The 25,698-nt window shown below is 38.5% G+C and overlaps 1 protein-coding gene across 1 annotated transcript in view; it reads right to left on the reverse strand.

Annotated features, from left to right (window-relative positions):
* The window catches only part of ntm (neurotrimin), a 404,648-nt gene that overhangs the window by 29,017 nt on the left and 349,933 nt on the right, over positions 1–25,698 (reverse strand). The window contains exon 3 of the mRNA XM_084941576.1: positions 22,300–22,532. Within this exon, the coding sequence (XP_084797702.1) occupies positions 22,300–22,532 (233 nt within the window). The remainder of the gene's footprint in view (positions 1–22,299; positions 22,533–25,698) is intronic.

A 25,698-nucleotide genomic window follows, 5' to 3' on the forward strand; every position in this document is an offset into this window, starting at 1 on the left:
TGTAGTGCCCTCTTTCATGGCTCCAAGCTATAGAAAATGCTGCAGCTAGACTATTAACACATTGTAGCAAGCGAGCTCAAGTCACTTCTATTTTGTACACATTACATACACAAAAATGCAGTTATAAACAAGTTTGTCTCAACAGGTTTTCTCTTATTTTATTGAGCCATATTGTGCCTTATATTGGCTATCATGGCACTTAATTTTCTGATTTATTTTACTCTTTTTTGTGTACAGCGCTTTGTAACTGTACGTCTGTGAAAAGTTCTTAATAAAAAAACTTTAATTACTTACTTTGTATTACTGATTTAAAAACTTTTGTTTCAATCTACAGTTTAAGCAAATGTCACTTACTGAGCAACATTTTATTGTTCTTTCTCCCTGCAAAATAGAACAGCTGTACAGTTAGCTAGTAGACACGTTTTGTGATGAACAACAGAAGCAGTTTGTGTTTTTTTATTTTTTTTAAGAAACTCCCACCGTAGTAAAAATGCATTAATTAATTTAAAAAATAAGTAACTCCCACTCAACAACAAAAAACCCCTCTTCTGTAAGTGCTAGAAAAGGTGGAGTTGAGACACCAAAAACAAATTTACACAAATTTACTTCATCATTGATTTATTCTGTTTTTCTTGTCCTATAAATATTGACAAGTGTCCTGCAGATGAAACAGGTAGAAAACTGACATCTCATATGTAACATCAGCAACAGGTTGTCAAGTGTTATTCTTCTGTTAAATCATTAGCCTTAATGCAGCGATATAATTTATGTTGTGAAGACACCTCCATCACCAGACTCCAGAAATGATAACCCAGAGCAGTGGTGAAAACCCAAAATGACATCATCATGAATTCAAGTCCTTAGGCAAGTCCTGATGAGTCAGATGAATGGTTATGACAAGATCCAGGCACTCAACATCTATGCCCTGCCAGTTATCACATATCCTGTTGGGATAATCAACTGGCCAAAGAAGGAGATGGAAGCCACTGACAAGAAGACAAGGAAGCTTGTTACCAAACATGGAGGGTTCCACCCCAGATTCAGCAACCTGGAGCATGCTAAGAAATTGCAGCACATAACAGAAAAATCCAAGATGCTATCAGGCAGGGAGTACATGTCATATCAGAGTATGGCCAGGAAGCCCTGAGGGAAAAACGGGATACACCCCCTAGAATGGTTGAGAATGACGAAGCTAAGCTCCCGTGGGACTTCCAGATACAGACAGACAAACTGATGGTGGCTAACCAACTGGACAGTGGAGGACAAGCAGAGGAAGACGGATAATGTGATAGATGTAACTATACCAAATAATACCAACATAAGGAAAAAGGAACATGAGAAGCTTGTGAAACAGCGGATGTCAAGAAGTTGTGGAGGTTGAAGGAAACAGCAAACCCTGTGGTACCGTATTTTCTGCACTATAAGCGGCAGATAAAATCCTTCAAATTTCTCAAAAATCGACAGTGCGCCTTATAATCCGGTGCGCCTTATGTATGAGTTCTGGTTGTGCTCAAACCGATTTTATGTGGTACACAGCAAAAAATGTTTTGTACGACTTTGGTAAGCTACAAAGCTGTACCACTTGATGGATTGTCGGAGCATTGTGGCTACTGTAGTCAGGAGCCTCACAGAGTAATTTGGGTCCAAAACGTACAGCTCTGCTATCACTTCCAACATAAATAGACAGAAAACTAAACAGCAGTGACTTTTGTAGGGTTACTGAAGTTGGCCTAGCTGGTATATAATGATGTGCTACGTGATCGCTAGTGACACAGCTATGTTAGCATAGCATAAACATAGTGAAGCTGGAGGATGAATGCTAACTTTTTTCCACTCAATAAAAGTTCATGCGAGGGTTCCCAATGGTTACAGACAAATGCAATCGCTTGGCAGGATGCTGTAAACGGACCAAAATTGATTCTAATTCTAAATTCTAATACAGGTTTATTTGACGCCATTAATGATAGTTACGCTTGCATCATCTCTTCCTTTTTTTAAATAAAGAGTGTGAACGTTTCAATACTTCTTGTAGGAAAAAAATTAGTAATGTGAGAAACATTTCTCTATCGTCTTCACTCTGTGTACCTGTTTCGTTGCTTGAGCTGGTCAAATTAGTAGGACAGTAGGAGAAAGCATCCTGTTGACATTTTACCTGCATCTGTGTTCAAAAATCTCTTTCACTCTATTTGTCCCTGTTGGCTCACTATAATCAGTGCTTCACTGGCTTCTGGTTAAGTCCCTACTCGTTTTAACAATACTCAGCATTTAACTGTCATTTAACAAAAAAACAAAACAAAACAAAACAAGCCCAACTATTTTCTTATTAGTTTTTACAGACAAATCTCAAAATTCATTGACGTCTACCCATGATACTGTTGACCCTCACCTTATGCTTAAATGGTTAATAATAATAACAACAACAATAATAATAATACCTTTATTTATAAAGCACTTTCAGACAAAGTGCTGTACAGCTATTTGTAAATAAAGAGATAAATAAATAAAAGTGATGCATAGCAATACAAGTTAAAAACATAATAAAAGTTAAAAATGATAAAAATAACTAAACTAAAAGGCAAAGAATTAAGACATGTAGGATAGGGTGAACAAGTGGGTCTTCAACTTAGCTTTAAAAACCTCCACAGAGCAAGGTTAAGAGGTTGAGATACTGGGTGGGTGCATTAGGATCTACTTTGAAGTGATTGTCATCATATCAAGATGTTTCTATACTACAGATCTTGCAGAAACACTTAGATGCTGTTAAAAGTTAAAGGATTGGCATTTTCATCCAATTTAATGAAGAGAAATCCGATGTCCTTTTTACTGTGTCATATAACTGTAGGGTCTTGTATTATTGCAGGATCTTTACCTTACAATATAAAGCTCCTTGAGGCAACTGTTGTGATTTGAGGGTATAAAAAATGAAACTGAACTGAATTAAATTGAATTTGTGCCCTTGACAGATAGTAAATCTTCTATCAGGAACATTGGGGGAACTTTTCGATTCACTTCACTTTTTTTTTTTTTTGCCTGTCCCGTTTGGATCTTTAGCCATCAGAATTGTTGTCTGAAGGCCAAGAAAGATGCCAAGCAGATTTACTGTACCAATTGGATCATCATGGCCTTGCCATATTGGTCCATTTGATTGACCTTTATTATAATTATGCATTTATTTTATTTGATTTTCGGTTGTTACAGACGGGCCAGACATGACTGGGGGATAGGACAGGGAGAAAGAATGAAAGAAAGAGAGGGAAAGAAAGAAAAATAGAGGGGAGAAGAGATGGTGAGAAAGGGGGGAAGAAAAAAAAGAAAAACAAACAAAACACCTGGATCACCTGTATGGAGATAAGAAAAAACAGAAGAGAAAACAAAAAAAAAGAGCAACATAATAAATACAACACCATCACAATAAACTAACTAACAGTGGATAACAGTAGATACTAAATATTACATGTTATTTTGCAGTATGCAAGATTGACAGCGTACAATGTGCTTTGAGGTAGCAGCCAAGAATGGTATAGTTTGTGTCTGTGAACACCCGTGTGTACACCTGTGTGCACACCTGTGTGGATCAGCACGCTTGTATTCAAAAGGTTTCTCCATGTAATGATCTGCTAGGGAGTGATGGGAGCCATAGCCCCGTCCCCCAGGGCATGAAGCAGGTATGGAGGAGATCCAGGCCCCAGACATCCAGAGGCCCCAAAATACGAGGACCCAAGGAGGACCACCAGGGGACAACCATGCCACCCTCCTGGGAAGAGCTGAGGAGAGTCCCAAACGAGAGCTCACCCAGCAGCCACGGAGCAGAGGCCAGAGGGGGTTGCGGTGACGTGCCCGCGGGCTCTGCTGGCAGCCAGCTGTGCCAGAGACGACCGGGCCTCAGGCCCAGAGGCCATACACACCTTAGTGCCCAACCCCAGACACCAAGAACCACCAACACACCAATGTCTGAGGGCATCAGCCACTGGCAGGGAGTGTGGTGAGGGGAGATAGGTCTCCATACCTCGGAGAGCCTTCACTTCACTTTGAATGATCACATTAAATCTCTGGTTCACTCTTGCTTTTGTCACTTATTGCCATTGTGTCATATTACAGACTGGAAATTGTTTTTCATGCCTCTATTTGATTATATCTGGGTTATTGCAACTTATTATTTTCTTCTCTTAAAAAACTTCATTAGTTTCCTACAGATTTTTCAGAAGGGTATTGTGAGGTTTCTACGTAAAAGAATTTAGACAATTTTTACCCCTCAGTAGGGGTGGGGGAAAAAATCGATACTGTGTAGTATCGTGATATTTTGTTTGCTAATAATGTATCGATAAAGGGACAGCAGAAATCGATATTTTGTTACAAAAAAGGTTTTTGTGCTCTGACTTCAGAGCATGTTGATCCTTTTTCTGAGCAAGAATCCTGACATTCCTTCACTGTCCAAATGTGTTTAACTTTTTTTTGGCAGCAATAAACTTGACAGTTTACTTATTTTAATTTAAGACATGTTTTATTTTAATTAAGTTTAAAACTTTTTTATTTAATGTAAAATTATATTTTGTTTTAATTTACTTTCAAATTCTTCAGTTGCTGAATGGGCTGCATAGTTTTCATAAATTGCATAGTTCAGAATAGCTATAATTGTACCAGATGGTTGCGTTCAGTTAAGTTGGACTAGACTGTAATACAAACCGTTCAGTTTGTCAACAATACAACTGACTGAAATGAGAGAAAGACTGAGTGTGAGACTTTGATATTAGATAAAATGAATATTGATAAAGTTTACCTTTATGTACAGAATCTGAATATCGCAAAATATTTTTAAAAATTGCAATAATATCGTATCGTGCGTTAAGTATTGTGATAATATCGTATCGTGGGATGTATGGTGATTCCCACCTCTACCCCTCAGTGATGCCGCAGTGTTTGTTTGACTTTGGGACCTGTAGCGAACAGAGTTTTGGACCCAGATTACTCCCCAAGGCTCCTGACTACGGAAGCCGTAATACTCCAGCAAACCATGAAGCAAGTGGTGCAGCTTCATAGCTTACCAAAGACGCACTGAAACATTTCTTTTACAGATCTTTGAGCGCCGTGTACCACATAAAATGGGTTAAAGGTCAGTAAGCACAAGCAGAATTCATACATAAGGCACACCAGATTATAAGGTGCACTGTCGATTTTTGAGAAAATGAAAGGGCTTTAAGTGTGCCTTATAGTCCGAAAAACACAGTAAGTTTAAAATTTATATTCATACATGCTCTGTGGGATCCTGAGTTCACGTGATGAGGGCTTGCTAGCTGTGTATCATAAAGGGTTGAGAACTGAAGTAGAGCATTTGCAATACTGCCCCCTCAAACTCTGGAACTCTCTCTCTCTGTGAGCCTGAGATCTGTGGACTGTTTTATTTCTTTTAAAAAGCATCTAAAAAAAATCTTCTTTTGAAAAATCTTTTACCACCTCCAAATCTGAGGTCAATGTCCTCAGCCGGAAAAGGGTGGAGTGCCCACTCCAGGTCAGGGACAAGTTCCTGCCCCAATTGGAGGAGTTTAAGTATCTTAGGGTTTTGTTTACGAGTGACGGGAGAAGGGAGCGGGACTGCAGAGATGCAGACGCTGTACTGGTCCTTCATGGTGAAGAGAGAGCTGAGCATAAAAGTGAAACTCTCAATTTACCGGTCAATCTACATGCCTACCCTCACCTATGGTCAAGAGCTGTGGGCAGTAACTGAAAAAATGAGGCCACAGATACAAGCAGTAGAAATGAGCTTCCTCTGAAGGGTGGTTGGCCTCTCCCTTAGAGATAGGATAGGGTGAGAAGTTCAGCCATCCAGGAGGGTCTCAGAGTAGAGCCGCTGTTCCTCCAAATCGAATGGAGCCAGTTGCAAATGATGGCTTGTATGACTGTAATGGTTGCTTCTGCTTCTGGATACCTTTCTGGAGACGTGACGGACAAGATGGTGCCTGTGTGTTTAGCACTCCTTTATTTGTTTTGTTTTATTGTTTTTAGCTAACTTTGCGCTACATGTCTGTCCTATATTGTCTTATGGTTGCCGGGCATTATTGGAAATAGGTTTATCCATCCGGATGTCTGACCGGCCTGGATACGACAACCAAGGCTTTTTGCCTCCCTATCTGGAACCAATAGCACAGTGCTGGCGTTCCCTACCACTGTCACTGGATTTGCGGAAGCAACGCAGGAGACAGGGTGACCGTGGAGGTCGTTTTGTCAAGCTGAAATCCTGGATTTCTTATTTTCCCTATGAGCTCCGCGTCATTCGCCAGTCTTGTCCGTGACTTTTGGTGCCTTTGCATGCCTTGGATCCGGTGGACTCCTGGTTGGTTCTTGTTGTTGGGTCTCCTGAAAATAATCCTGCAAAACTCTCTCCTTTACGGCATTTGTGCTGGCGCGGAGTTGACCAAACAAACCTCCGACTGGTGGATCTGGTTTGCTAATGCCTCAGAAGTTTTGGACCCAGTTCCTCTCAGGCTGGTAAAATACCAGGTCTGTGGCAAACAAGACTTTCATATTGAAGGAATTTTTTCTTTCCCATGTTCTGGATTTGCTTTTCCTGACTGAAACCTGGATTCCTCCCGGTGAGTTAAGCGCCTTCATTGAACTAGTACCGGCTGGCTGTACCTTTTTTAATGTTCCAAGAGCTTCTGGTCGCTGAGGAGGGCTTGCTGCTGTTTTTAAGGCTTATTTGGACCTAAAGTAGCTATTCCCACCGTCTCGCTACACCAGTTTTGAACTCTGTTTGTGTGAACTCGGCCACTCGCCTTCACTGTTGTGTGCGATTATTTATCGGCCCTCGAAATATAACAAGGAGTTCTTATCCAAGTTCTTGGAATTCCTTGTTGACTGTGCATCTCGGTATGACCAGATCCTCCTGCTTGGTGATTTTAATATACACGTTTGCTGCCCGAGGAAGACCCCTGGCCAAGGACTTCCTGGACTTAGTGAACTCTTTTAATTTTGTCCTGTTAATGGTGTCACTCAAGAATGTGGTCACACATTGGACTTGGTTTTATCATATGGTTTATCTGTTTGCAATGTATGTGTTGAGGATGCAGTACTCTCCGACCGTATGCCTATTTTATTTGATATTGCTCCTTCTAACGCTTTGGCCAATCGGGCTGTACCTGTTCGATGTTATCGTGCCCTTGGCTCTGATACTGCTATACAAAGTGCTATAAAGTGTCAAAGCACAACTACAGTTGCCTCAAGGTGCTTTATATTTTAACCTAAAGACCCCAATAATCAGAAGACCCCCAATGAGCAAGCGCTTTGACAATAGTGAGAAGGAAGAAATTTCTTTTAACAGCACAAAACCTCCAGCAGAACCAGGCTGAGGTTCTGCTGGAGGAAAGCCATCTACTGTGACCAGTTGGGGGTGAGGGGAGGAAGAACGGACAAAGAAAACTGTGGAAGAGAACCAGAAATTAATGATAATTAATGGTTAAATGCAGAGTGCTGTATAAGTGCATAGTAAGTGAAAAACAGACCCACCAAAAACCCATAATGTCACTGTTCATTTGCTATCTCATCAAAGGTGGGAGGAATCTTGGAATGGGTTTGCCACTGTAATCACCCCTCAGGATGGTAAGCTGACCAACCAAGGAGACACCTGTCACACCCAACACCCACCCCCAAAGAAGGGGCTGGCTGTCACATTATTTCAATAGAATATAAAAAAAATATGGACCTTAGTTGAATCCAGCATGGGATGGCTCCTTAGATGAGAACATACAATCTGCACATACCTGCAGATTTGTGTCCACAATTCAGTGGGCTAGACTAGATTTTTTACAAAGGTCTGCCCAAAAACCTTAGAGTTGAAACAAACAGATGATCAGTGTGGTCCAACTGGGGCAAATGTGCTCTGCCAAAGTTCACAGAGTTCACAGCATAGCCTTGTGTGAAAGTGGATACACAGCTTGACAGACTGAGACAGTAATTTAGATAAAACCGTTGGCAAAAATGGAGTCCTAGTATATACTACAACTATCAGGAAACCACTTTTGAGGTAAAGTCAATTGAAAATGCTTAAAGGGGGGGATACGAAAGTGCACCAAGGACAATAGCCAAGTCTGATGGGGGTCCAAAGGTCCAGTCCTGTGAATTATAAGTCTCTAGAAACCTTGCAGGGTAATGTCAGATTACCCTTATTCCTTCTAGGACTACAAGAACTGCAAGATTTTCTGAGTTGTACGTGTATGAGGATTGGTCTGGCAAGTAATGGTATGAGTTGATAGCACTTGTGGAGTTCTGGGTTCTGACAACCCTAAATGTACGTCTTTCAATCTCTGGATGCAACTCAGTTGTTGCAGTAGGCCCAATATGGTCACAGAAATGTGCTGCTGAAGGGGAATCAACAAAATCTGCTTTATTTCTTCTGAATCCAGCAGAAAAGCGTCATTGGAGACTGAATGGACAGAAAGTGTAGCACTCATGGCACCAGGAGAATCTGGGGCTATGAGTGCACTATAGCATCAAGGGCCAGAGTGGATTGTTGCCGATAGTATCAACTTTCTGGACACAGACGTTGACCCCCAGCCTTCCAAAAACACACCAAATCTACTCGATCACCTGAGAAAGCTTCCACTCTCCAGTATAAATAGGCACAAACTCAGGGCTTAAACATGTTTTAGGATTTTAAGTTTCAAATTTTATTGTTGTCATATACAGGTAATAATGACAGATAACTACTGGCAATGAAATCTTATGCACAGAGCCCCCTCAATACTGCATATAAAGAAGCAAATATTGCACAGAAACAAACAAAATGAAGGTTTTGGAGTAACCTGTTTTTGTTTTGTATTTTTCAGTGTAACCTATTCAAAGACTCGACATATCAGATTGAGATGCTTTGACGGCCATTCATACTCAAAAACTCTCTAGTGTGGTTGAATTAAAATAATTTGGAAATAATACCGGGCCAAAATTTGTCCACAGTGATGTGAAGGACTCATTGCCGGTTATTGCAAATGCTTGATTGCAGTTCTTCCAATCAAACATTTGCAATCAACATAACCAGCACAACCAATTACTAACTTTAGGGGGCAATTACTTTTTACACAGAGCCAAGTAGGTGTGGATATCTTTTTCAGATTAGGTCAATACATCTCAGATGCATTACTGACTGAAATTATGTGGCGAAAAACACACAATAAGTAAATGAAATCATCATTTAAAAACTGCATTTTGTATTTACTTGGGTTGACTTCACTTAATATTGAAAATGTGTTTGTGTGACAAATATGCAAAAAGTTAAGAAATCAAGAAGGACACTGTATCATGACATGGTCCCACAGAGTATGTTAGCTCACAACACAGCAAGGGGATTCACAGTTGATACTAAAGAAGAACAGAGAAACAAAAGCCAGGAAAACAGCAATCCTTGGAGGCCTTACAGAGAAACACCCAACGATGAAAAGGTAAGTGGACTAATTACAAATCAACATATGCTATGCCTGACTCAGGTAGAGATCAAATGATCAGTGATTACATACCAGTACAGGTGCTTTATAAGTAGGGCATGACCGCACAAGCTGGTATCTTAAAGAAGCATCCATGTGCTCTTACTAACAGGAGAATGAAACCCGTATCTACGGTATATGAAATATATGGCAACTTAGTTTTGATACGATAGAGAGTAAAAAACAACTCCTAAAAAATGTTATTAGTTTTAGGGTAAGATAAGAATGTGGTGGTAAATTTAATGTCCACTAAAGTAATCAAAATAAACTTTGGCCTCAATTTCAGATAAATCATGTACATTTTCCATTGTTGCGCCACACAGTGTGCCAAGTAAACTACCAAGCAGTTGTAATAAAATGCTTTATCCACCATTTTCAAAATTTGCAAAAGAAGTGTGTGCTAATCAGTGTTGGTCAAGTTACTTGAAAAAAGTAATCAGTAACTAATTACTGATTACTTCCCCCAAAAAGTAATCCCGTTACTTTACTGATTACTTATTTTCAAAAGTAATTAATTACTTAGTTACTTAGTTACTTTTTAAAAACACGATTTACAACCTGAATAGGTGATAAAGCGATAGATCTTTCAGCCCAATTCTACTTTTTCTACATAATCCATCATACAAAATGTAATCAAATGGAAAAGTCTCCTTTTTTAAAACTTGTTTTATTAGTTTTAATCTTTTAACTTTATGCATCAAGCAAAAATTTAATTATATGCAACATTCTCTGACTGGAAGAAATTTGTTTAATATTTAAACCTATTTTCTGCACATTCCAGCACATAAAATAATTGTTTTTTTTGTGTGTTTACACTCAGTCTTTCAAATAGATGCAAGTAAAACACAGCAGAAAATAAATAAACTCAAAGACTAGCGGCCCTTTTGCTCTATTTTCACCTGTAAAGCAGGAGCAGGGTAGGCGGAGGTTTACCCTGGTGCAGGTGTGCCGCAGCGGTCAGTGGAAGAATCCGCGAGTTTCTCTGTGAGTTTCCCATTACGTCATAGCGCACTCGGTGCTTGCTTGGAAGTTTAGGGTTTTTTTTCGCTGTAAAAAGAAGTTTTCTTCCCACGCACAACTGACGCTAATGTTTTTGTCACTTTTTATGGAATCAAACTTAAAGTAAGGTCAGTACTTCCACGCTTTAAACGCTGCAAGCTCATACTCTCTCCCGCACTCGATATATGATCCATTGTTGATCTGCACACAGCTGTTGTCACGAACGTTGCACTTGCTTATGTCACTGTCATGAGACATTCTCGCAAAAAATCACGGTTTTAGTAACGCAGTAACGCAGCGTTCCTACGGGAAAGTAACGGTAATCTAATTACCATTTTTGCAATAGTAATCCCTTACTTTACTCGTTACTTGAAAAAAGTAATCGGATTACAGTAACGCGTTACAAGTAACGCGTTACTGCCCATCTCTGGTGCTAATAGAGTAATGCTATCTTTTATAATACCATATTTTTGGACTATAAGGTGCACTTAAAATCCTTTAATTATCTCAGAATTGTCAGTGCATCTTATGTGTGCCTTATGTATTAATTCTGGTTGTGCTCACTGACCTCAAACCTACGGAGCCCCGTCTTAAAAAAATTAAGACGGACTTTTGCGAGATCTCGCAAAACTTTTGCGAGATCTCGCAAAACAAACTCAGGATCTCGCAAAACTTTTGCGAGATCTCACCAAACTTTTAGCCGCATTGTTCGAAGCCGACCGGGAGGTCGAGGTACGATGTGCCGGGAGAGCGGTGTTCATCCTGGCTGTAGTAGGCCTCGACCTCCCGTTAGCTTCGAGATGGTGGGTGTCAGATCTCCGAAAACGTCTTGTAATGTCTTGTAAACCGAGCAAACTGACGTTTACACAACTACATTCATGCCTCAAAATATCTTAAAAGTGTATTTTGTGACCCAGAAAGAGTAATATTACAACTAAGTAGCTGCCGCCATTGTTGGAATTCAACTTTTGCGAGATCCCGAGTTTGTTTTGCGAGATCTCGCAAATGTTTTGCGAGATCCCGAGTTTGTTTTGCGAGATCTCGCAAAAGTCCGTCTTAATTTTTTTTTCTCCCATGTCCCCTGCGGGGCTCCGTACAAATCCATTTTATGTGGTACACAACGCTGAAAAATCTGTCAAAAAATGTTTTAGTATGACTTTGGTAAGCTATGAAGCTGCACTGCTCGATGGATTGTCGGAGCATTGCGGCTACTGTAGTCAGGAGCCTAACAGAGTTAGAAGTTAGCAGGAAATTAGCTTGCTAGTTTCCACCTAAACATAATATACAATGTTCTGACTGAAGGATTTCTGAAAAATTAAAAGATACAGCTCTGCTATTTAGCGACACAGCAGTTAGCTTAACATAAACACAGTGAAGCTGGAGGATCAATGCTAACTTTTTTCCACTCGATAAAAGTTAATGCAAGGGTTCCCTATGGTTAGGAACAAATGCAATTGCATGGCAGGATGCTGTAGACGGACCAAACTTCAGTCAAGAAATCAACTGAGATAATCCATCCATAATACGAGGTTAGTCATTAATACACTGTAACAACAGGGGAAGAAAGCAACTGTTCAATTCACCATTAATGAATCAATGGTACGGAAGTGGATGGTAAATGGCTTGCATTTGTATAGCGCTTTTCTAGTCATTAAGGACCCCAAAGCGCTTTACACTACATTCAGTCATTCACCCATTCACACACACTTTCACACACTGGCGATAGCAAGCTACATTGTAGCCACAGCTGCCCTGGGGCGCACTGACAGAGGCGAGGCTGCCGGACACAGGCGCCACCGGGCCCTCTGACCACCACCAGTAGGCAAACATGGGGTTAGTATCTTGCCCAAGGATATTTGGCATGCAGCCAGGAGGCAGCCGACCTTCTGATTAGTGGCTGACCTGCTCTGACACCTGAGCTACAGCCACCCCTAAAGGTGGTGGTGGCTGTAGCTCAGGTACGGAAGTGGAGGAAGCAAGAAGAGCGAATTGAGTAAAGTTTGAGTTATCTGAGTGTTTTGTTTCGCTTAATGCGCCTTATAATATGGTGTGCCTTATGTATGAAAACGGACCCGTTCATCGACAGTGCGCCCAACAAGGTCGACCCTTTGCTGAGTAAATAGATTCACAATCTGTGTAGAACTTGGTCTGGCAAAGAAAAAGTTTCACCCACACACATTACAATGTTGTGTAGGAATTATAAGTGATTCATTTTAATTCATATAGAGAGTCCAAAGTCCAAAGTGTTCCCAATGGTTATAGAAGCATTAGCAGCCTGAAACGAGAACCCTAAAACTCTAAGAATGGCTCTAGGAGATTCCAGAAACATCATCAAAGGTCTCTGCTCAGATGAGTACAATCCTAGGAATATCTATAACACTGCACAGTACACCATATTGCCAAATGTATTCACTTGTCTGCCTTAATACACATTAACTTGAGTGGCATCCCATCCATAGGGTTTAATATGATGTTGACCCATCTTTTACAGCTATAACAGCTTCAACTCTTTTAGGAAGGCTTTACACAAGGTTTAGGAGTGTGTTTGTGGGAATTTTTGACCATACTCCCATAAGCAGATTTGTAAAGTCTGTCTCCATCCCAAAGGTGTTCTTCCCAATTGTTTCCATCTTGTTATAATACTACTATCAGCTAAGTGTGAAAATTTAAGCTACCATGCTGGAATTCACTGTGCTCCTGAGAGCAACCCAAACATTTTGCTCAAATGTTTGTAGAGACAGAATGCATATATATCCATCATGAGTAAAAAATGGAATGCTATAGATAATTTCACACATCTGTCCATACTACAAAAAAAGTAGGAAATCTAAAGCAGATTTTTCTTTAAGTCTTTTTTCCAGCTTAAATTATATATCATATCATGTATACAAAGCATATTATATCATATGTAGTTTTTTTTCATCATATACCTTATTGTGTGAAATATAAATAAATAAGAATGGAATGATTTGCAAATCTCATAAACCCATTTGCAAATGAACACCGAATGTGTTTAGTCCAAATGTTTAAAGTGAGAAAATGCTTCATTTTTAAGAAAAATATTAGCCCATTTTGAATTTGATGAACTGGGCTGCCTCTGGTCCAGACTTTTCAACAATTGGGTAATTGTAAATTAATGATATCGTGAGAGCATCTGCTAATGAGGCAGATGACCGCAGTCTGGTTAAATTGTATCATGTTAGGAAAGTTGCTTTGTGTATATGTGTCTTACATTGGAAGGGTGACTATGTCATTTATGTCAGTAAATAGAAAAATAATTTTACAAAAACAATTCCAGGAATCTCAAGATTTTTGCTTTGAAAGGAAGTTGGGTGGTTGGCATGATGACCTGCAATTACCGTAACATGGCCAGAAAAAAAACATCACAATAATCTTATCCAAAGATGCAAAAACAATCAGATTTGGCTATAAATTGTGGTGATGATTTTTATTAAATTAAGACATATGATCAAGGGGAAATATTATTAAGTTAGTTATGTTCTTATGTGCAGAGGGGTAGCTCATGCAAGTTTATCTACTGAAACATAATCCAAGGGTAAGTTTGTTCACTTATTTACTATATTCTACGCCAGCATTTCCTGCCCTTATTCTTGTCAGGGTGGATGTAAAAAACAGACGATGATATTGATAATGTCATTATTTTTGCAGCTATGCAATTATGGATGACATGATGATGATAATGATGATGCCGTAAAAGTAACAACTCTAAAAAGAACTGTATTTTACTGTCAAGAGGATGCTCTGTACCCTTTTAATGCCTTTTCAAAGACAACTTTGAAATGTTATTCCTTTCTACCTCTGCCAAGAAGATAATGCTTTTGTTAAAGTGTCATTCTGTGTATAAACTAGGTAATTAGAATTCATTCTAAACATTTCAGTTTAGAATGAATTCTAATTCAACTTTGTGGGGTAGTTTTAACAATTCATTAAAATTTGCCTTCAAGGTCTTCAAGGTCAAAGGGGTGACCAGAGCTCAGGAGGTCATCTACTAATTGGAAGGTTGGTGGTTCAGTGCCTGGCTGCTCCAGTCTGCACGCCAAATATCTTTGGGCAAGACACAAGGTTCTCTGATGCATCCATCACATCCATGTGCAGTATTTTAGATGATTTCCTTAATGATTCACTGGTTGAAAACTGACTAAAGCCCTAAAACTTCGAAACTGTAACCCTTATAAGTGTGTATTGTCAAAGTACAGAAATTACTGCATACAGATTTAAAATGCCAGGCCACATTTGGCCTCTGACAAGCCCAATACACTGGTCTGATGGTCAAAGTAATAATAATGCTATATGGAGCTATCTAAAACTTTCTTACTGCCATTATTTGTACTGGCAACATATTAAACTAGAGAATGATTTATGGGGATTTCAAATATTACATTACTTTGGACATCTGACTTCTTTGAAATCAAATAAGATCTGTCAAGGTAGTCAGAAAAATATACTGTATTATAATAAGCTATACACAGCAAATTCAAAAGTGTTAAATGTTTTGGTGTTAGTAGTCTTCTTGCAAAAGTAGAGTTAATTTTACTCTAAGTAGAGTCACATTCTTTTAATGTAACTCTGAGGTGTAAAATGATAGTAGTTAAAATCGAGTGTTAAAAATTAGTGTTTCTATGTCAAATCTGGAGGTGTTACAATGGAAACATTAACTCTTGACCTCTTAACTCTGAACTCCTACAGGGGCTATGACAGCGGTCCCCAACCTTTTTTGCGCCACGGACCGGTTTATGCCCGACAATATTTTCACGGACCGGCCTTTAAGGTGTCGCGGATAAATACAACAAAATAAAACTAGTACCGGTACCGAAAAAAATAAAATTTATTCATAACACACGTGAAAAGACCAAGGAAAACCGAGTAAACGATAAAAACGATAACAAAATAACGCTGAAAACCGATAAAAACCCTGAAAACTATACATTTCACACCTGAGCCTCAACTCTCGCGGCCCGGTACCAAACGACTCACGGACCGGTACCGGTCCGAGGCCCGGGGGTTGGGGACCGCTGGGCTATGACACCAATAGAGTAAATTCACAGACTCCGCCCCCAGCACCACAGATTCCGATCCAAGCTGAAGTGAAGCTGTTTCAGAACATTTTGCTCTACATATTTGAGTTGTTTGCCATGCTTGGTAAGTAATTTTTTCAAAGATTGTTTCAATTATTATTATTAGCTTTTACTTCTGTGGCTCTTTGGAGTTGAGACAAAACTGTGTGAAAGGCATTAGCCATGTTGCTCGGTGATAGCATAATATTCTGTTTTAGCTAGCTGAAAGGTATTGTTTGCGGGCAAATACCACAGCCTTGAAAAAAAGCTTGCATGTGAATTTTCAGTCAAACTTTTGGTCAAATACACCTAAAACAATGTTTAGAATGTGAAATGTTGGTATAATGGTGCTACTTGAAGCCTGAAAATGATCTCCCATAAAAAAACAAAACGAGCAAACAGCAGTAGCAGATGTCCTGACTGGGTTCTACGTTAGCATTTAGATCCCTCCAGAGTTTTGTGCACACAGTTTAGGTAAAAATGAAAAAGGTTGAGGTTTTACATTTAGTTCAGTATTACCTGTTGCCTGTGTCCTTGTCTTTTGGGAAAATACTTTACACAAGTAATGGCTCAAAGAGGATTCCTTTTTTTTTTACTGTGCTGCAATTGATTACTGGATTATTTGTGCCATTAATTAGTGTCAACTAATTTTTATTCAGTCTCCACATAGAATATGCTTGTGAAGATGGAATATGGGGGAGAGCAGAAGTGCGTTGAAGTTCCACAAAGTGATGAATGAAGGACATGCATATTGTATTAAAGAAATAAGTGATGAGTATGCTGTTATTTGCATTTACCAGCTCACCTATGTCAGACCTCTTGATAAACAAAATTCTAATGAAAGTGAGAACATGTACACTGTTACATCTTTCAGAAAATGTTTTGAAATTGTGGTGCACAGTTCAGAATAAATGTTTTTCAAAAACCATTGCGTCTTTTTAGTAAATGTTTATTTCCAAAAGAAATTTCTAGAAGTTCAGAACAGGAAAATTCCCGCTTTTTAGAATTAATTCGAAGATAACTCTTACGTAGTTAAACTAAAATACTCTTTGAGAGTTAATATATAAACTCTTAACACCTAGTTAGCATTAGTAAGTGTTAAATTATCAACTCCAGACAGATTTGGTGTTTAACACTAAATCAGAGTTAACGTACCAACTCTCCAAAAAGAGTTAAATTAACACTCTCTGGTGTGGACCCATATAGACACTTTAATAGTGTTGAAATCAAATCCGACAGTGTTAATTTGGACATGCTGGATTTGCTGTGTATACGCTGAAGTTATTAATATGTAGTTATGTAACTGGTTATTATTACAAATGAATACCTATTATCCCTTACCTACTCTCATATGTTTGTATAATCAACGTAGATATTTGCATTGCAACCTTGATCTGATTTTTATAGCACTAAAAGCTTCTTAGCACTTTTTTAAAGAACAAAGAAAACAAAATGCATATATGCAAAATACAGTACTATTTCCTTATGAATAAAAGCTGCCCCAAAACTGAGCTGTCAGAGTGCTTCTTGTTTCTATTTATGTCATGGTCCTGAGTCTGACGAGTCAGCGTTTTGGGTTTCCTTATATTTTTCTATGTGCTTGTTTATTCTGTTTTATCCTTTGTTAAGGTTTGCCATTTGTTAGGGTTTTGTTCTGTGCCTGCCTTCTCCCACTTCTCTGTGTTCCCTCTGTCTGTCTATGGTGCCACACGGTCTGCTTGTGAATCTGTCTGTTTAGCTCAGTGTCTTGTTGAGTTCTCTGTGTCTGCGAGTTTCCTGTTTTATTCTGAAAGTCTCTGTCTCATGTGAGTGTGTTCAGTTTACGTTTCCCCTGTACCGTCAGCTCTGATTTCTCCCAGGTGTGTTGCCCTCCTGTCTCTCATCCCCTTGATTACTGCTGTGTGTATTTAAGCCCTGTGTGTTCTCTGCCTGTTGCTGGTTCGTCTGCGTTCATGTCCTCCGGCTCCCTGAGTAATTTCCCTGCATCTGTCTGCGTCTCTCTGTTCCTCTCCACGTTCGGTTATCACTTCAGGTTTGCTTTTTAGTTTTCCCAGTTTAGGTTACTCCGTTCTGTATCTTGCCTCCCCTGCCTTGTGTATTTGTTCCACCTCCCTTAATAAAGTCTCCTCACTTCAGAAGTGCCTGCGTTTTGGGTCCTTAAATAATTCCACATGGCTCGCCTCGACAGCCGTGACAATTTATTTTAAAAATGATCTCTTTCTGTACCTACTCACTTATTCACTACTTATTTTTCCTATACTACAGGTTACAAAACATGAGAACTTGAAGATGGCCTGCATTCAGGGAGTTATTACTTTCCTTCCCTATGTTGTTACTTTAGGGAGTGACAGCAGAAGCAACAGCTACAATAACTCCACACACTGTAGTGGGACTGACCTTTACTGTTAATGTTTTTCTCAGCTGCCACAATGAAAAATTTCTCCTGCTTTTGCTGTTGCCAAGACAACAGTGAGTTAAGACTATATCCAAGTTTTGGTTTTTCCCAAAGTTAAAAGCTTAAAGCTGATTTATGAGGAAATGAGAAAATAAACATACAGTTGTGGTCAGAAATTTCTAATGGTATGAAAAACTGTTTACCTCTAACTGATTTTCTATTTATTTGTATTTTTGTCATACTTAAACATTTCAGATGGTCAAATGTAAATATTAGACAAAGATAACCCAAGTAAACAGAAAATGCAGTTTCTAAAGCCCCTTTTCCATTAGTCCCTACTTGGATCGACTCGGCACAGTTTGGTACCTGGTACCAGGTATTTTTTTTAGTATCTGTTCGCCCAGGGTTCCAAGTGACCCAAACAGGTGCAAAAATGTGACATTGCCAGACTGCATGTCAGCAGGTATGTTCTTGCTTTGACAGTGAATCCGAGTAGAGTCGTGGCGAAAAGCAGTGCTTCTTCACTGCTTAAAACTCTGGATACTGTAGCTCATTGAAGAAAATAAGGACAGCCCTAGTTTTCTCTTCAGCACTGTAGCCAGGCTTACAGAAAGTCAGAGCTCTGTTGAGCCAACCTATAAGTGCTATATAAGAACCAGTCCATTTACCATGACTATGATCGGTGGTTGTTGATCAATGGTCATGAGAATTTGCATAATTATGATGAAGGTAACCTCCAAGCCCATTGTTCCTTCAGTGGTCTGGTTTCAGTCATTTTGCAAATGTACTGTTTATAAGATTGGGGAAACCTGCAGTCAGCTGAGACTAAAGAAGTCACTTGGATGAGTGACGAAACTTTTCTCCCACTGAAAACGCTACATCCAGATGAAAAGAATCAACCGTTGGAGATTTACTTACCTGGATGATTGAGAATGCATTAAGAAGCTTTAGTGAAGGTTATAAATGATCTTCTTTTGAGCTCTAACAGTGGACTCTCTGTGCTTGTTCTGGTAGACCTTAGTGCAGCGTTCAATACGGTTAACCATTTGAAAATTGAATTTTTGGTTTTTATTTGTTTCTTTGAACTGTTCTTTTTCCATAATCGAATGACTGTACGGGATACATCTGTATTGAAACTGGGTTCATTTTAAATTTATTTTGGATTTTTTCTAATTGAAAAAGTGTCAAATTTAAACTCATATTCAGGTAAATCTTAATAATTGATGCTGACAAAATCAGCACCTTCAAGTTCAACTGAATTTTCCACCTGCCCACATGGACAAGACCAATGAAGGAGGACTTCTTAAAAAATTGGCCTCAAATCAACACCTAGATGGTTGAAACTTGGACGCAAATGGGTATTCAAACATTACAATGATCCTGAACACACATCAAAACTGGTTTTGGGCAGGATAAAGAAGGTTATCCTTCTGAAATGACCTTTGCAAAGCCAACTTCAGCCCCACTGAAATTTGTGGTCTACGAGGAAAAGATAGGTCCACAATAGGAAACAACTAATTTATATGAACTTGAACTGCCACTATGCCAGAAGCTTGTTGATGGCTACTAAAAATCTTAGCTTATGGACATTTAACCAGATACTAGTGAGGATGTATGTGTGTATTTAAACCTGTATGTACACTGCACAAAGAAATTCAGGGAACACTCAGAAAAGATCAGATCACATCAAAATAATCATGTCCATCTATACTGATATGGACTGTGTGTTAGGAACATAAGGATGCCACGTCATTTGATGGAAATGAAAATTATCAGTGTACAGCGCTGTAATAGGAAGTGCTTGCAATGATATAATATTCATAAATAGAAAAGAAGGAGAGCCAGTTATAATTGTTAGAATTCTCTTGGTTTTTTTCATTGTTTTGACCTCTGTAGTCAACTGCACACTCCCACAAGTCCAAGTGCTCTAAGACAAGATACCCAAAGCTTCCAAGCATATGTATCATGTCATTCTTGCCCCTTTGACCTGACCTGCTTGCTACATTGACTGTGCATTAGTAAGAAACAACACACATAGTTATTAATTACAATTATTAAGGGTGTCAGTTTAGCTCAGTGGGTGAGCAGGCGACCATATGGTGTATGGCTGGAGAGCAGTAGGTCCAGGTTCAGGTCTGACGTGCACCCCTTTGCTGCATGTCTTTCTCTTCCTGCTTTCCTGTCTTCACTTTCCCTATCCAAAAGGCCAAAAAAAATGTAAGAAATTACAGTGGACGTGAGATATAATTATTATGTCATTATTCATTGCCTCACTTTGCTTTCTCATTGGACATGACAGAGATGTTGTTTAGGGGAGGTTATTCAAATACTGTTTAAGTAATCAGGTAATAATGGAAGGTAATGATTATTCAGTTTATATATATATTGAACTCCCTGTGTCACCTGCTGTCCTGAGGCATCCTCTGCTCCAGAGCCTCTGCTTCTTATTGGGCCAATTTTTGGTTTGTGGTCTAACCTTAAGAGATAAATTTGATTCTTCAGCCTGTGTATCTAAGGATGATAAGTATCCAGATTTGTGGACTGCCTTGCAATAGAGAGTTACATGGGACCAAAATGCTTTTATTTTTTGTGACATTGTTCTGTCTTCTGTTTATCTCATTATATAGATCCTTCTCTTACTGTGACTAATCTCTAACCCACTGACATTTTCATTCACTTTAAAATGCTAACATGCTACCATGTCTTGTTATTGCATCCAGTAATCCTTGTTTCAAATGATGTGTTGATCATTGTCACAGTAAGACAGATATTCTTTGCTTTTGTTGGAGTTTTTAGTTTAGTTAATTTTGTGTCCTTGCTTGTCTGAGTGTGTGGTCAAAATACTCAATTAATTCCAGGTTACATAAGAATATGACATGCTTTAATGTGATAACTTGAAGTTAATGCTGTACAGTCTGTTTAAACATACAGGCCAGTAGCCACTCTGTCAAAGATGAGGATGCACACATCCTCAACGTTGGTTTGAGCGGGGAGTCAAAGAGGCCATTTACGTGATAAAGGAAAAACCATCACTGAAACGAGGAGGGGGCTACATCTTTCATCAATGCTGTGATTGCAGTCATTCACCAACTCTTGATGTTTGGTACTCAGTGGGTATTTGCCAATGGTCATGACAATGTGTATATTAATGATCATGAAGTTCACTTCACGACCTATTGTTAGCTAGTAGTGCTAGCAGTACTGTTTATGAGATTGGGAAAACCTGCAGTCAGCTGAGAATGAAGAAGTCACCTGGATGAGTAATGAACACTACGTCCAGATGATTGAGTATGCATCGAGAAGAGAATCAAGAATGTTTTTACATAATGTGCTTAACAGGTTTTAGCCGTTGCATTTTTAGATAAAAATTATTTATTTGGATGAAAACACAGAACATACTAAGTTGAGCTTGTTATGAGAAAACTTCCCTATCAAGTATGGTACTAGCAGTGGTGGTAGAATATTTAAAATTCAGTACTGACAGCACCAATGCTACTCATGGAAAAAAAATTTATATTGCAATCCCTGTGACAGAGACACTGTTATATATGACATAAACTCACTGTCTATCTCTCTCTGTGTGTGTGTGTGTGTGTGTGTGTGTGTGTGTGTGTGTATATATATATATATATATATATATATATATATATATATATATATATATATATACACACACATATATGCATGCTACATATCTGCATATCAAATAGCTCTAAACTGCCCCATTGCACTGTGTGTATACAATCCAATGCACCTCAATGTGTTCTGAATTCCATTAGGAGACTATCACAACTCCACACATCATTATAACCTAAGCATCTTAACACCTGGTATTCCCCATTAACCTTACCTAATATAGCGGATGAGAAACACACTCCCCTCTCATTCCTTGAGCAAGGCATTTGGCATCTCATTGCTCCAGTGGAGCGATGAATGAGAAAATGAGATTTAAGAGAGGCACTGAAGGCCTGTTTTGACTCTATATGTTTTTTTCCCACTACAGCTCTGCTATGCTGGTGCTTTAGATAGAAGTCATAGATAGTATACTAGCAAAACAAGAAGAAAACAAAAAAAAATGGATGTGTGCAAGAGGTTCTAAAAATATCTTAGCTTGAAGTCACATTCAAGGAAGAATGGCTTAAAATTGCAATAGTCATGAACAAAAAAACTAATTTGCAGCAGGCATAAGTTATGGTGTCTGTATAAGTTCAGGAAATTAATTTTTTTTATGATTACCAGAGACTCATTGCTTGTAGCACATTCGGAAAAAACAATAATTTACTAGAATTTCATATAGGACTCATTGTTGAATTTAGTATCATATCAGCAGCTGTAGCTGTCTTTATCTTGGCGTCATTACCTTGGACGAGGATGTGAACTGAGGTGGTTCTTGGTCGACTGCTTGTCTGGATTGCACACACATACTGTCCTTCATCTGTCATGTCCACATTTTCAATCTTGATGGTGAACTCCTCTTGACTAAGAGTCACCAAACTCACTCTGGGATCAATCGACCACTTGTCTTCTCCAGCATACAGTATACTTGACCGATTAAGCCATGCTGTGTGTGTGACAACATCCCCCAGTGCACACCTGTGAAGGAACAAAAACAACACTGAAAGTAGGGTTATTTTTAAGATTCAGTGATTTCTATGAGGGAGTACTCATGGAAATCACAAAAACATACTTTATATGATCAACCCCTCCCCACTACGTATAGACTTATTTTTTTAAATGACAAATTTGTATTTATTAATTTATTTTTTCCCTGTTTCTTTGAACTAAAAACATGTACTCTATTGCATGCTACATTTATGATTCAAAAATGTGCTGATGCTTATAAAAGCTGAACTTCTGGTATGACACAGTGTAGAGAGAGGGGATTGTGCAGCTGAATTTAATACGATTACTTTTAGATTATACACTAATAATAGTAAGAAAGTTCAATAGACACAATATGTGTTGTTTTTTATTTATTTATTAAGAATCACTGTATTACTTTTAAAAAGTAGTAGAGAGGTCTCCCATACAGAGAGACAGGCAACCAGTCATAACATAGAAACATAGAAAAAAAACTAGAAACACAATTTCTAATGTCCATTTCATCATGTAATTGTGCAGTAATATTCTGATGCGACACGCTGAAATTGGAATAGCAATTATGTTCTCAGAAATTATGTAAGCTTAGAACAAGACTTATTTTCAATATGCAAATGCACTTACTGAGCAGCGTCAGGTTTCTTTTGTTGATCTACCCACACACTTTGTGATATTCAAAACTGATTGAAATAATGGGCTGAAACTGGATCGTTGTGGTCGGTTGCAATTACAACCGAATGCTTTCCGCAGTCAAAGAATACTGCTTTGATACAGGAGCTGATGACTGATGTTTGAATGTTTCCACGGAATGACACATCTGCTGTATTTTCATAATAGGTGTTTCAATCCTGCTGAGAATGTACAAAGGCCAGAGCCATATGAAGTAAGTGACTTAATGGTTAAAAAAAGAAAATGTGCAAACTGCTTTGGGCTGCCAATTGTCCATCATGTGAGTTGGGAGTTTTAACTTTCAGTAGCCTCAGTTCTGCACTCTAGAGCTGGAAATTCAACATTTTAAGTGTTTTGAATGGTGGCAGTGTAACAGGAGCTCACTGCTTTGCAACTGAATGAATCAGCTCCATTTACGCTGTCACAGTTTTTGTTGCACCATCAGTCACTTCCACTTCAGTGGCAGCAGTAGGGTCAATGGCATCCTTGGGGCATTTATGGCACTATAGAGGAAAAGAGCAATAGAAAAGCATGGGGTGCATGTTCTTCAGTGTTGGCGCATATATGGCACAGTGTATAATCAAATAAAATGCACATTTTTTTATGCAATGTACACAGAAAACATACAATAAAAACCCTTGTAGCATTGATTTAATATGATGCACTAATTTTAAAGTATGGGTTTAATCAATAATGGCCACAGAAAGTAAACTTCCTCAACCAGACATGTGCAGACATATGACTAAACTTTTCTAAAGAATCCTCAAAAACAGCATGATAGACACGCTTCCACTGTAGCTTCCCCTCAAGCAATTAAAGTAATTTACTGCCAAGAATTTTATGAATACATGCGTGAGTGGGTAGTATTATCTACTTAGAGGGCTCAAACTATAAAAGTACTAAATTAATATGAGTACATTTACATGCATTAGGCCAAAGGAAAAAAAAAAAAAGGTTGTGTTTAACACAGTTTTCAACACATGTATTTTTTTTTGCTTTTAACCTATCTTAATCCCAGCGTATAATGGCGATCAAGAGGCTCTCCCATAGGGAGAAACAGACAACCAGTCACACTCACATCTGTTAGGGTACGTGGTCTGTTGACCCAATTAATGTTTTTTTGAATCTTTATTTGTCTTTATGTTCTCTCTGTATCTTATGTTTCCTAGTTCAGATTTCTTACGATCTTGAGTTTATCCATATTTCTAGTTTCCCATTGTTACCCATTTTTCCTGTTGTGCCTGCCACACAGTGTTTCCTGACAACGTATTTACAGCAACTATTGTTTACAGTCTTGTACAAAAGACAGTTTGTATGAGGCTGATTCTTTAAAATTTTGTCACTTGGACAAATAAATATTACTTTAATATAACATACAAAATTCTGTGCCTGTATTTGTTTCATTGTCTGCCAACTACTACTATAAGACCACAAGTCAAGCAACCACAAAGGGCAGACAGCTTAAGCTTTGGAAGGTTATCTGTATCACATATTATCATATCATCATGTCACCCAGCCAATAGCAGGAATAGGCTGAACAATAGCATACATTGATGTACTAGTATTATAAATTAATGACATTGTTTATCTTCTTTTCACTTTTTGCCCCTGCATCTCTAACCTAATTTGTCTTGAAAAGGTTTTAACGAAAGTACAGAACTGTTGGCTAAACAAGTCATTACTGATCTGCTAACACTATTTCAATGTAAAAAAAAAAGAAAGAAAAATTAATCATATTCACAATAGAAAATTGTCTGTTTCCTAATCTAACCCCAAGGCAGGTTCTGACACTGATTCTGGCACACAAAAAACACACAAGGACTTTGATTTGACTTTTTTTCAGTGGTTTACAGCATTTAGCAAAAATCCTCACCATCTGAATTTTAAACAACTTAGTATTCTTTCTCTTTGCTTAGCAGTCAACAAGCTCTGTTTACACTGCCTCCCAAATTCAAACCCATGAGAAACTGTGCACTCATATTTTACCAGTGGGAGTGCTGCGGCTTTGAGTGCAATGAAAGGAACAAAGGACAAAGTAGAAAGGAAGTCAGAAATATGAGTCTTATTAAGAGACATTAATTGTGATTGTATACAGGAGTTCAAATCAAAGGTGGAAAGTGATTGCTTTCTAACTTTTAGTCCTCTTTTATTTTCTAAAAACATCAGAGTTTCCACCTAGTGGAAAGAAAAGAGTGAGATACTGAGGAGGATTTTTCCAATTTCCTACTCAAAGAGGTGTAGGAAAATGCCTGATCACATTTAACTCAATATTATAGCCATGAAAAAGTTTGCATGGTTTTAATGCAAACTACTCCACATGAGATATTTAGTCTTCATGCATAATAACTTATTTTAGAATGTGAGTATGCGAGTCAACATATACACAGAAGCTAAAGTCTTAATTTATGAACTCAACAACTAACAATAAAATGATGTATTCTCCTCTCATGCTGTAATACCAGGTGTGGATAGTAGATGTAGATGTTTATTT

The sequence above is a fragment of the Perissodus microlepis genome, chromosome 10 (genome assembly GCF_051167445.1).
Source record: "Perissodus microlepis isolate ML-2025 ecotype Zambia chromosome 10, ASM5116744v1, whole genome shotgun sequence".
Taxonomy (NCBI): domain Eukaryota; kingdom Metazoa; phylum Chordata; class Actinopteri; order Cichliformes; family Cichlidae; genus Perissodus; species Perissodus microlepis.